The 13,970-nt window shown below is 20.9% G+C and overlaps 2 protein-coding genes across 8 annotated transcripts in view; one reads left to right on the top strand and one right to left on the bottom strand.

The window, feature by feature from the left end:
* LOC109608126 (fasciclin-3) overlaps nucleotides 1-13,970 on the bottom strand; it is a 406,522-nt gene that overhangs the window by 62,739 nt on the left and 329,813 nt on the right. The window lies entirely within an intron of this gene.
* LOC109606754 (uncharacterized) lies at nucleotides 9,737-10,664 on the top strand. Its single transcript, XM_020023295.2, has 2 exons — nucleotides 9,737-9,972; nucleotides 10,019-10,664. The coding sequence occupies exons 1-2, from the start codon at nucleotides 9,828-9,830 to the stop codon at nucleotides 10,486-10,488; spliced, it is 615 nt and encodes a 204-aa protein (XP_019878854.2). The 5' UTR covers nucleotides 9,737-9,827; the 3' UTR covers nucleotides 10,489-10,664.

Genomic DNA, 13,970 nt, shown 5'->3' with positions numbered 1-13,970 from the left:
AAAATATTTAAAATTGGAGATTTCAATTGAAAAATTGTTGAAAAATTGAAAAAATAAAATAATTACAGAAGGAAATAAACAATAAAAAATGTACCAAAATTTTTGAGGAACATTGATAAATTATAATAGTTAAAATTATAATAGAAAATAGTAAACGTTATTAGTTTGTTAAAGAAAATTTAAATTTAGTGATTTCAGTTGTAAAATTGTTAAAAAAATCGAAAAGAAAAAATAATTACAGAAGGAAATACACAATAAAAATGTACCAGAATTTTTGAGGAATATTGATAAATTATAATAGAAAATAGTAAACATTATTAGTTTGTTAAAGAAAATTTAAATTTAGTGATTTCAATTGTACAATTGTTGAAAAAATCGAAAAGAAATAATAATTTCAGAAGGAAATAAACAATAAAAAAAATTTAAATTTTCTGAAAAAAAAAAAATAATTAAGTAATTCTTAAAATAATAGGAAAAATAGTAAACAATTAGTAGTTTGTTAAAGAATATGTTAAAATTTCATTTCATTTATAAAGTTGTTGAAAAAGTATTTAATTACAGAAGAAAATTTGTGTTAAACAATTTTCTAATAAACTAATTATAAACTGTTTCAATTACTAAGGAAAAATAATTAAAATTTAGTAGTTTGTTAAAAAAGTGAAAAGAAAAAATAATTACAGAAAGAAACATATAATAAAAGTATGTCAAATTTTCTGAAGAAAATTAATTAAATAATAATTAAATTAATAAGAAAAAAGAATAAATTATTATGGTATGTTAAAAAATATTTAAAATTGGAGATTTCAATTGTAAAATTGTTAAAAAATTGAAAAAATAAAATAATTACAGAAGGAAATAAACAATAAAAAATGTACCAAAATTTTTGAGGAATATTGATAAATTATAATAGTTAAAATTATAATAGAAAATAGTAAACGTTATTAGTTTGTTAAAGAAAATTTAAATTTAGTGATTTCAATTGTACAATTGTTGAAAAAATCGAAAAGAAAAAATAATTACAGAAGGAAATAAACAATAAAAAAAATTTAAATTGTCTGAAAAAAAAAATAATTAAGTAATTCTTAAAATAATAAGAAAAATAGTAAACAATTAGTAGTTTGTTAAAGAATGTGTTAAAATTTCATTTCATTTATAAAGTTGTTGAAAAAGTATTTAATTACAGAAGAAAATTTTGTGTTAAACAATTTTCTAATAAACTAATTATAAACTGTTTCAATTAATAAGGAAAAATAATTAAAATTTAGTAGTTTGTTAAAAAAGTGAAAAGAAAAAATAATTACAGAAAGAAACATATAATAAAAGTATATCAAATTTTCTGAAGAAAATTAATTAAATAAATAATAATTAAATTAATAAGAAAAAACAATAAATTATTATGATATGTTAAAAAATATTTAAAATTGGAGATTTCAATTGTAAAATTGTTGAAAAATTGAAAAAATAAAATAATTACAGAAGGAAATAAACAATAAAAAATGTACTAAAATTTTTGAGGAATATTGATAAATTATAATAGTTAAAATTATAATAGAAAATAGTAAACATTATTAGTTTGTTAAAGAAAATTTAAATTTAGTGATTTCAATTGTACAATTGTTGAAAAAATCGAAAAGAAAATATAATTACAGAAGGAAATAAACAATAAAAAAAATTTAAATTGTCTGAAAAAAAAATAATAATTAAGTAATTCTTAAAATAATAAGAAAAATAGTAAACAATTAGTAGTTTGTTAAAGAATATGTTAAAATTTCATTTCATTTATAAAGTTGTTGAAAAAGTATTTAATTACAGAAGAAAATTTGTGTTAAACAATTTTCTAATAAACTAATTATAAACTGTTTCAATTACTAAGGAAAAATAATTAAAATTTAGTAGTTTGTTAAAAAAGTGAAAAGAAAAAATAATTACAGAAAGAAACATATAATAAAAGTATGTCAAATTTTCTGAAGAAAATTAATTAAATAATAATTAAATTAATAAGAAAAAAGAATAAATTATTATGGTATGTTAAAAAATATTTAAAATTGGAGATTTCAATTGTAAAATTGTTGAAAAATTGAAAAAATAAAATAATTACAGAAGGAAATAAACAATAAAAAATGTACCAGAATTTTTGAGGAATATTGATAAATTATAATAGAAAATAGTAAACATTATTAGTTTGTTAAAGAAAATTTAAATTTAGTGATTTCAATTGTACAATTGTTGAAAAAATCGAAAAGAAAAAATAATTACAGAAGGAAATAAACAATAAAACAAATTTAAATTTTCTGAAAAAAAAAAAAATAATTAAGTAATTCTTAAAATAATAAGAAAAATAGTAAACAATTAGTAGTTTGTTAAAGAATATGTTAAAATTTCATTTCATTTATAAAGTTGTTGAAAAAGTATTTAATTACAGAAGAAAATATTGTGTTAAACAATTTTCTAATAAACTAATTATAAACTGTTTCAATTACTAAGGAAAAATAATTAAAATTTAGTAGTTTGTTAAAAAAGTGAAAAGAAAAAATAATTACAGAAAGAAACATATAATAAAAGTATATCAAATTTTCTGAAGAAAATTAATTAAATAAATAATAATTAAATTAATAAGAAAAAACAATAAATTATTATGATATGTTAAAAAATATTTAAAATTGGAGATTTCAATTGTAAAATTGTTGAAAAATTGAAAAAATAAAATAATTACAGAAGGAAATAAACAATAAAAAATGTACTAAAATTTTTGAGGAATATTGATAAATTATAATAGTTAAAATTATAATAGAAAATAGTAAACATTATTAGTTTGTTAAAGAAAATTTAAATTTAGTGATTTCAATTGTACAATTGTTGAAAAAATCGAAAAGAAAAAATAATTATAGAAGGAAATAAACAATAAAAAAAATTTAAATTGTCTGAAAAAAAAAAATAATAATTAAGTAATTCTTAAAATAATAAGAAAAATAGTAAACAATTAGTAGTTTGTTAAAGAATGTGTTAAAATTTCATTTCATTTATAAAGTTGTTGAAAAAGTATTTAATTACAGAAGAAAATTTTGTGTTAAACAATTTTCTAATAAACTAATTATAAACTGTTTCAATTAATAAGGAAAAATAATTAAAATTTAGTAGTTTGTTAAAAAAGTAAAAAGAAAAAATAATTACAGAAAGAAACATATAATAAAAGTATATCAAATTTTCTGAAGAAAATTAATTAAATAAATAATAATTAAATTAATAAGAAAAAACAATAAATTATTATGATATGTTAAAAAATATTTAAAATTGGAGATTTCAATTGTAAAATTGTTGAAAAATTGAAAAAATAAAATAATTACAGAAGGAAATAAACAATAAAAAATGTACTAAAATTTTTGAGGAATATTGATAAATTATAATAGTTAAAATTATAATAGAAAATAGTAAACATTATTAGTTTGTTAAAGAAAATTTAAATTTAGTGATTTCAATTGTACAATTGTTGAAAAAATCGAAAAGAAAAAATAATTACAGAAGGAAATAAACAATAAAACAAATTTAAATTTTCTGAAAAAAAAAAAAAAATAATTAAGTAATTCTTAAAATAATAAGAAAAATAGTAAACAATTAGTAGTTTGTTAAAGAATATGTTAAAATTTCATTTCATTTATAAAGTTGTTGAAAAAGTATTTAATTACAGAAGAAAATATTGTGTTAAACAATTTTCTAATAAACTAATTATAAACTGTTTCAATTACTAAGGAAAAATAATTAAAATTTAGTAGTTTGTTAAAAAAGTGAAAAGAAAAAATAATTACAGAAAGAAACATATAATAAAAGTATATCAAATTTTCTGAAGAAAATTAATTAAATAAATAATAATTAAATTAATAAGAAAAAACAATAAATTATTATGATATGTTAAAAAATATTTAAAATTGGAGATTACAATTGTAAAATTGTTGAAAAATTGAAAAAATAAAATAATTACAGAAGGAAATAAACAATAAAAAATGTACCAAAATTTTTGAGGAATATTGATAAATTATAATAGTTAAAATTATAATAGAAAATAGTAAACATTATTAGTTTGTTAAAGAAAATTTAAATTGAGTGATTTCAATTGTATATCAAATTTTCTGAAGAAAATTAATTAAATAAATAATAATTAAATTAATAAGAAAAAACAATAAATTATTATGATATGTTAAAAAATATTTAAAATTGGAGATTTCAATTGTAAAATTGTTGAAAAATTGAAATAAATAAATAATTCTTAAAATAATAAGAAGAATAGTAACAATTAGTAGTTTATTAAAAAATATGTTAAAATTTGATATCAGTTGTAAAATTGTTGAAAAAATATTTAAATACAGAAGAAAATTTTCTAATAAACTAATTATATGTTAAAGTGGTTCAATTAATAGGGAAAAATAATTAAAATTTATTAGTTTGTTGAAAAAATATCTAATTGCAAAGGACAATAGGTTTTTATTTTGTAAAATATATTATTATTACTTTCTATGATTTAATTATCTTAAGAATTTTATTTTTTTACAGTTTTGATGAGATTTATCTTTTAAATTTTTCTCGCTTAAAATCCTTACATTAAATTTTTGGTATTTTAAACAGTCATATGTCCATTGCGAATGATATAGGTGCGCACAAACTACTGCGCATATTACCCCCCCCGCAATGTGCGCAATTAACAAGTGCGCAACTTCATGGCACAGTTTAAAACAGCACGTACCCTAAAAATCGTGTTATCGAAAAAGTTCGTCCGCTTTATCGATGTCAATCCATCCGCTTATCGCGATTTTCCTTTGTACGTCGCACGACGACTTTCCTTACAAACGACTCTTGCGGAAGTTTCGCCGTTCAAGACGGATTTGACAAATGAAAGTCCGGAAAGTTTAATACAAAACGGCACATGCCGCACGAATAAAAATGTTCACGGGATTAATGGTGTGGAGTCGGCGACGTATCACGTGCCCCGACAATAAGTTACCCATCGGGATGCGGCGGCAACCGGTAATTTGTTTGTTTAATGGGGCCGGTGCGTTTATTAACTCGGAAAAGCTGCGAGGATCGAATCGACTTGGATAAAAAAAAAACAATCGCCCACGGGGTGGAACGTACGCGTCGCGTCCTCTTGTCGGTTTTATATGCGAGATATTTGAATTTATATGAAGACCGTGTGCGGTTTAAAATGTACATAACAAAACGGCAGAAACACTCAACAACCCGACACCGAAAACTTAATGGAGATCTTTACGTTCCGTGTGTTATATGAATAAATTTCGCCGGGTATTTGATAAACTGTTTTATGTACTCCCTATAGAATTTTTCTGTGTGTGGCGTATTTAAATTTAGATGCGATGCTTTTGCAACAAAACTCTCGACCTATGAAAAATCAAATAAATAAAACATTCATTTTATACACCCTCCAAAGTAGTTGTAATTAATATACAAGTAAAACGGATGGTACAATCAAAATGGGTCTTTCCTAAGAAAATTTTCCAAAATTTCTAATTTTATAGAATGAAAAAATCTTGTGAAAATATCTTAAAAAACTCTCAAAAACATATCTAAGAATCTTAACTAATTAATATATTTTACTATTTTTCTTATTAACTGTAATTACTTTACAATTAACTTCTTTAAGAAAATTTATATATTTCCTTTTACATTTTATTTATATTTTCTTCTGTAATAAAACATTTCTTAAACAATTTTAATAATAATTTTTATAAAGCCTAATACATTTTTGCTACTTATAATAATAATTGAATCACATTATAAATAATTTGTTTAAAAAAAATTGATATATTTTCTTTTATAAACTATTTTCGTCTATAATAACACTTTTCTTCAATTTTTGACAATTTTACAATTAAATTTACCAATTTTAACATTAATTATTTAAAAAACTAATAAATTTGTGCTATTTTTCTTATTAATAGAACTATGTTCTATATAATGTTTTAAAAAATTTGTTATATTTTCTTTCATATACTATTTTTTTATGTAATAAGACATTTCTTCCATTTTTTGACAACTTTAAAATTTGATTTACTAATTTTAATATTAATTATTTAAAAAGATAATAACTTTTTGGTATTTTTTTAATAATTACTACATATAATAATTTCTTTTAAAATATTTGATATATTTTATTTCATAAACAATATTTTCTGTAATTAGACATTTCTTTCATTTTTTGACAACTTTTCAATTAAATTTATTAATTTTAACATTAATTATTTAAAAAAACTAATAAATTTTTGCCATTTTGCTTATTCATATAACTAAGTACATTATAAATAGTTTATTTAAAAAAATTTTATATATTTGCTTTCATAAATTATTTTCTTCTGTAATAAAACATTTCTTAAACAATTTTAATATTAATTAATTAATTTTTGTTATTAACTAATAAATTTTTGTTATTTTTCTTATTAATTGAACTACATTATAAATATTTTTTTTTAAAAAATTGATATATATTCTTTCATAAACTATTTTCTTCTGTAATAAGACGTTTCTTCCATTTTTTCGCAATTTTACAATTAAATTTCCTAATTTTAAAATTAATTATTTAAAAAACTAATAAATTTTTGGTATTTTTTTTAATAATTGAACTACATTATAAATAATTTCATTCAAAAAATTAGATATTTTTTTTTCATAAACTATTTTTTCTGTAAGTAGACATTTCTTCCATTTTTTGACAACTTTAAAATTAAATTTACTAATTTTAACATTAATTATTTAAAAAAACTAATAAATTTTTGCCATTTTGCTTATTCATATAACTAAGTACATTATAAATAGTTTATTTAAAAAAATTTGATATATTTGCTTTCATAAATTATTTTCTTCTGTAATAAAACATTTCTTAAACAATTTTAATATTAATTAATTAATTTTATAAGAACTCATCAATTTTTGCCATTTTTCTTATTAATTGAACTACATTATGAATTATTTCTTTCAAAAAATTTGGTATAGTTTCTTTCATAAACTATTTTTTCTGTAATTAGACATTTCTTCCATTTTTTGACAACTTTCCAATTAAATTTACTAATTTTAACATTAATTATTTAAAAAAACTAATAAATTTTTGCCATTTTGCTTATTCATATAACTAAGTACATTATAAATAGTTTATTTAAAAAAATTTGATATATTTGCTTTCATAAATTATTTTCTTCTGTAATAAAACATTTCTTAAACAATTTTAATATTAATTAATTAATTTTATAAGAACTCATCAATTTTTGCCATTTTTCTTATTAATTGAACTACATTATGAATTATTTCTTTCAAAAAATTTGGTATAGTTTCTTTCATAAACTATTTTTTCTGTAATTAGACATTTCTTCCATTTTTTGACAACTTTCCAATTAAATTTACTAATTTTAACATTAATTATTTAAAAAAACTAATAAATTTTTGCCATTTTGCTTATTCATATAACTAAGTACATTATAAATAGTTTATTTAAAAAAATTTGATATATTTGCTTTCATAAATTATTTTCTTCTGTAATAAAACATTTCTTAAACAATTTTAATATTAATTAATTAATTTTATAAAAACTCATCAATTTTTGACATTTTTCTTATTAATTGAACTACATTATAAATAATTTTTTTAAAAAAATTTTATATATTTTCTTTCATAAACTATTTTCTTCTGTAATAAGACGTTTCTTCCATTTTTTTGCAATTTTACAATTAAATTTCCTAATTTTAAAATTAATTATTTAAAAAACTAATAAATATTTGGTATTTTTTTAAATAATTGAACTACATTATAAATAATTTCTTTCAAAAAATGTGATATATTTTTTTTCATAAACTATTTTTTCTGTAATTAGACATTTCTTCCATTTTTTGACAACTTTCCAATTAAATTTACTAATTTTAACATTAATTATTTAAAAAAACCAATAAATTTTTGCCATTTTGCTTATTCATATAACTAAGTACATTATAAATAGTTTATTTAAAAAAATTTGATATATTTGCTTTCATAAACTATTTTCTTCTGTAATAAAACATTTTTTAAACAATTTTAATATTAATTAATTAATTTTATAAAAACTCATCAATTTTTGCCATTTTTCTTATAAATTGAACTACATTATAAATAAATTTTTTAAAAAAATTTGATAATTTTCTTTCATAAACTATTTTCTTCTGTAATAAGACGTTTCTTCCATTTTGTCGAAATTTTACAATTAAATTTCCTAATTTTAAAATTAATTATTTAAAAAACTAATAAATTTTTGGTATTTTTTTAATAATTGAACTACATTATAAATAATTTCTTTCAAAAAATGTGATATATTTTTTTTCCTAAACTATTTTTTCTGTAAGTAGACATTTCTTCCATTTTTTGACAACTTTCCAATTAAATTTACTAATTTTAACATTAATTATTTAAAAAAACTAATAAATTTTTGCCATTTTGCTTATTCATATAACGGAGTACAGTATAAATAGTTTATTTAAAAAAATTTGATATATTTACGTTCATAAACTATTTTTTCTGTAATTAGACATTTCTTCCATTTTTTGACAACTTTCCAATTAAATTTACTAATTTTAACATTAATTATTTTAAAAAAAACTAATAATTTTTTGCTATTTTGCTTATTAATTGAACTAACTACATTATAAATAGTTTAGTTAAAAAAATTTGATATATTTTCTTTCATAAACTATTTTCTTCTGTAATAAAACATTTCTTAAACAATTTTAATATTAATTAATTAATTTTATAAAAATTTTTTTTTATTAATTCAACAATTCAACAATAATATAAATAAATTCTTTCAGAAAATTGGGTATATTTTCTTACATAGACTATTTTCATCTGTAATACGTATCTTCAATTTTTTACAATTTTACAATTAAATTTACTAATTTTAACATTAATTATTTAAAAACCTAATAAATTTTTGCTATTTTTCTTATTAATTAAACAACATTATAAAAATTTCTTTCAAAAAATTTGATATATATTCTTTCATAAACTATTTTTTTCTGTACAAAGACATTTCTTCCAATTTTTGAGAACTTTTCAATTAAATTTTTTAATTTTAACATTAAATGTTTAAAAATTTTTTGCTATTTTGCTTAATAATTGAACTACTTTAAATTTAAATAATTGCTTTCAGAAAATTTGGTATATTTTCTTTCATAGACTATTTTCTTCTGTAATAAGAATTTTTTCCTTTTTTACAATTTTACAATTAATTCTACTAAATTTAGCACCAATTTAAAAAATAATAATAATAATTTCTTTTAGAAAATTTGGTATAATTTCTTCTGTTTCTGACTGTTTCTACTTTTCTTTTTCCATTTTTTTTGACAATTTAATCAATTGTATTATAAAAAGTAATAAATTATATTAGTTTTTAAAACAGGTATTTTTTAATTGCAGTCTATTTTCTTCCAAAATAATATGATTTTTCCAGTTTTTTTTTTAATAATTTTTCATTTCAAATCATTTTCACATATGCCATTATATTTTTCTTATTATTTTTGCTACTTTTTAATTGATTTACTTTAAAAAATTTGTCGTCTACAACACAATTATAATTTTTATGAGACTTGGACGAAAAAATAAACAACATCTTAACTGTCGATAAACCGCGGGAACATTTTGAAAGCACACTTGCGTCACATTGTTGCGCAGTTGCGCACTCCGGACGGCGCATGCGCAGTGCTCAGTGCGCACCCGAACCGGTTGCCAAGGTTGCCAATTGACAGTTCCGTTCATTCCGATCAAAATTGAAAGCAGTCCACCACACAAACCGGATCGCTGGAATAATGGACGGGTTCCTGAACACCGTGACCTCATTCCTCCTCGACTGGGAGCTCTCGAAGGCCGATCTGCTGTCCGTCTTGGTGTTCGCAGGTCTGATGGCCGCCTTCTACATATCCCAGCGCCGACCCGTCATCGTGCCCCCGCCAAGTACGTAAACTGTCTCTTAATCACTTAATCTATCACCAAGTTGTAGCTGAGGCGCCCGAAGACGAGGCGGAGGAAGAGGCGGACGAGGAAGGGGACGGGGACAAGGACGCGACGGAGGGGCCGCAGCCCGACAACGTGGTGTACAACAGCGACACCTTCCGCGAGTCGGACGTGAGCGACGAGGACGAGCTGCGCAGACTGATCGCCGTCACCGAGGAGGCGGCGCGTCTGAGGGAGGAGCGGATGAGGATACTGACGGAGGAGAGGTTCAAGCCCGTGGAGACGCTGGACGACTACGACGAGAGCAAGATTTTGGATTTGGATTACGCGCCGGAAGAAGCCGGTGTTGAGTTCAGCTTCCCCCCGATTCCGATTCCGGTGGAAGATGCCGATCTGGCCGGAGGCGACAACGTACGCGGCAGCAGCAGCGTCATAGACATCGACTTTTTGGATATGACCTTCAATAATGTCAACGTGAACGAAGAACGTGAGGAGAAGCCGCAACAAGAATCGTAAGAAGTGTCCGGAGAGGTCATTTTGATTTGCAACTGCTTTTGATTCCATATTCGTATTGTCTTTTTGTGAAAATTATGGTGTTTTCAAATTCATGTGATGCATCAAATGCTCTATTACAATTTTTATATATGTTTTATGTAAATGATTTAATGAATAAATCTCGTGGTCTTTGTAAATTTATGGTTTTACTTTGGTTATTACATTATTTTCAACATTTTTATATATTGCAATATCCTGTAAGATATATTTTCTCCTTATTGTAATTGAAATGTATGAACCACATTGTAAGAAATGTAAGTGTAAATTTGTGGCAATTTTTTTTATTTTTTGATACTTTCATATACTTACAATATTGTAAGAAATGGCTCTGTGTAAATTTATATTAATATTTAGATATTTATTCGTTTCTTATCAAGTTTCTTGCAAAAGTTAAAATTTTGTACAATTTTTACATTTTGTAAGAAATTTTGAATTATTTTTTATAAAAAATGTTGAGTAGTAAAAATTGTGATTTTTTGTAAATATGTAGTTTAACTCTTGACTTTTTATTTCTTGTAAGTTTTTTAAGCTTTTTAAAATATTTTTTGGTATTTAGTCATTTTTCATAAAAAAAATTCTTGTTGAAATTTACTATAACTTTTACGTTTTGTAAGAAATTTTGAATTAATTAGATTTTTATAGGACATTAAATTTTATAAATTTTCTAATCTTGTAAGAAATGATTTTTTGTAAATTTGTAGTTTAACACTTATCGTGTCAGTTTTTAAGATATTGGTACAACTTTTACTATTTTTAAAAAATTTTGAAATATATTGATTCTTAAATTTTATTTCTATAAGAAAATTTTATTATTTTTCTAATCTTGTAAGAATTGTAATTTATTGTAAATTTGTAGTTTAACTCTTGATTATTCATTATTATTAATGTTCTCATGTAAGTTTTTTGAGATATTTTTTGGTATTTAGTAATTTTAGATAAAAAATTTCTTATGTAAGTTGAAATTTGGTACAACTTTTACTATTTGTAAGAAGTTTTGAATTATTTTGATTTATAAATGTATTTGGTATTTAGTCATTTTTGATAAAAAAATTTCTTGTGTAAGGTGAAATTTGATACAACCTTTACGATTTGTAAGAAGTTTAGAATTATTTTGATTTTTAAACTTCATTATTATAAGACATATTTGTTTTTTTTAATTTTTCTAACCTTGTAAGAATTGTGATTTGTTGTAAATTTGTAGTTCAGCTCTTGATTATTCATAATTTGTAATATGTTTTCATCATGTAAGATTTTTAAGATACTTTTATGGTATTTAGTCATTTTTGATAAAAAATTTCTTGTGTAAGGTGAAATTTGATACAACCTTTACGATTTGTAAGAAGTTTAGAATTATTTTGATTTTTAAATTTCTTTATTATAAGACATATTTGTTTTTTTTAATTTTTCTAACCTTGTAAGAATTGTGATTTGTTGTAAATTTGTAGTTCAGCTTTTGATTATTCATAATTTGTAATATGTTTTCATCATGTAAGATTTTTAAGATACTTTTATGGTATTTAATCATTTTTGATAAAAAATTTCTTGTGTATGGTGAAATTTGATACAACCTTTACGATTTATAAGAAGTTTAGAATTATTTTGATTTTTAAATTTCTTTATTATAAGACATATTTATTTTTTTTTAATTTTTCTAACCTTGTAAGAATTGTGATTTGTTGTAAATTTGTAGTTCAGCTCTTGATTATTCATAATTTGTAATATGTTTTCATCATGTAAGATTTTTAAGATACTTTTATGGTATTTAGTCATTTTTGATAAAAAATTTCTTGTGTAAGGTGAAATTTGATACAACCTTTACGATTTGTAAGAAGTTTAGAATTATTTTGATTTTTAAATTTCTTTATTATAAGACATATTTGTTTTTTTTAATTTTTCTAACCTTGTAAGAATTGTGATTTATTGTAAAATTGTAGTTCAGCTCTTGATTATTCATAATTTGTAATATGTTTTCATCATGTAAGATTTTTAAGATACTTTTATGGTATTTAGTCATTTTTGATAAAAAATTTCTTGTGTATGGTGAAATTTGATACAACCTTTACGATTTGTAAGAAGTTTAGAATTATTTTGATTTTTAAACTTCATTATTATAAGACATATTTGTTTTTTTTAATTTTTCTAACCTTGTAAGAATTGTGATTTGTTGTAAATTTGTAGTTCAGCTCTTGATTATTCATAATTTGTAATATGTTTTCATCATGTAAGATTTTTAAGATACTTTTTTGGTATTTAGTCATTTTTGATAAAAAATTTCTTGTGTAAGGTGAAATTTGATACAACCTTTACGATTTGTAAGAAGTTTAGAATTATTTTGATTTTTAAATTTCTTTATTATAAGACATATTTGTTTTTTTAATTTTTCTAACCTTGTAAGAATTGTGATTTGTTGTAAATTTGTAGTTCAGCTCTTGATTATTCATAATTTGTAATATGTTTTCATCATGTAAGATTTTTAAGATACTTTTATGGTATTTAGTCATTTTTGATAAAAAATTTCTTGTGTAAGGTGAAATTTGATACAACCTTTACGATTTGTAAGAAGTTTAGAATTATTTTGATTTTTAAATTTCTTTATTATAAGACATATTTGTTTTTTTTAATTTTTCTAACCTTGTAAGAATTGTGATTTGTTGTAAATTTGTAGTTCAGCTCTTGATTATTCATAATTTGTAATATGTTTTCATCATGTAAGATTTTTAAGATACTTTTTTGGTATTTAGTCATTTTTGATAAAAAATTTCTTGTGTAAGGTGAAATTTGATACAACCTTTACGAATTGTAAGAAGTTTAGAATTATTTTGATTTTTAAATTTCTTTATTATAAGACATATTTGTTTTTTTAATTTTTCTAACCTTGTAAGAATTGTGATTTGTTGTAAATTTGTAGTTCAGCTTTTGATTATTCATAATTTGTAATATGTTTTCATCATGTAAGATTTTTAAGATACTTTTTTGGTATTTAGTCATTTTTGATAAAAAATTTCTTGTGTAAGGTGAAATTTGATACAACCTTTACGAATTGTAAGAAGTTTAGAATTATTTTGATTTTTAAATTTCTTTATTATAAGACATATTTGTTTTTTTAATTTTTCTAACCTTGTAAGAATTGTGATTTGTTGTAAATTTGTAGTTCAGCTTTTGATTATTCATAATTTGTAATATGTTTTCATCATGTAAGATTTTTAAGATACTTTTTTGGTATTTAGTCATTTTTGATAAAAAATTTCTTGTGTAAGGTGAAATTTGATACAACCTTTACGAATTGTAAGAAGTTTAGAATTATTTTGATTTTTAAATTTCTTTATTATAAGACATATTTGTTTTTTTAATTTTTCTAACCTTGTAAGAATTGTGATTTGTTGTAAATTTGTAGTTCAGCTCTTGATTATTCATAATTTGTAATATGTTTTCATCATGTAAGA

Source organism: Aethina tumida, chromosome 6, assembly GCF_024364675.1.
Source record: "Aethina tumida isolate Nest 87 chromosome 6, icAetTumi1.1, whole genome shotgun sequence".
NCBI lineage: Eukaryota > Metazoa > Arthropoda > Insecta > Coleoptera > Nitidulidae > Aethina > Aethina tumida.
The sequence above is the reverse complement of the archived record's forward strand: the minus strand, read 5'-3'. Positions and strand labels throughout refer to the sequence as shown.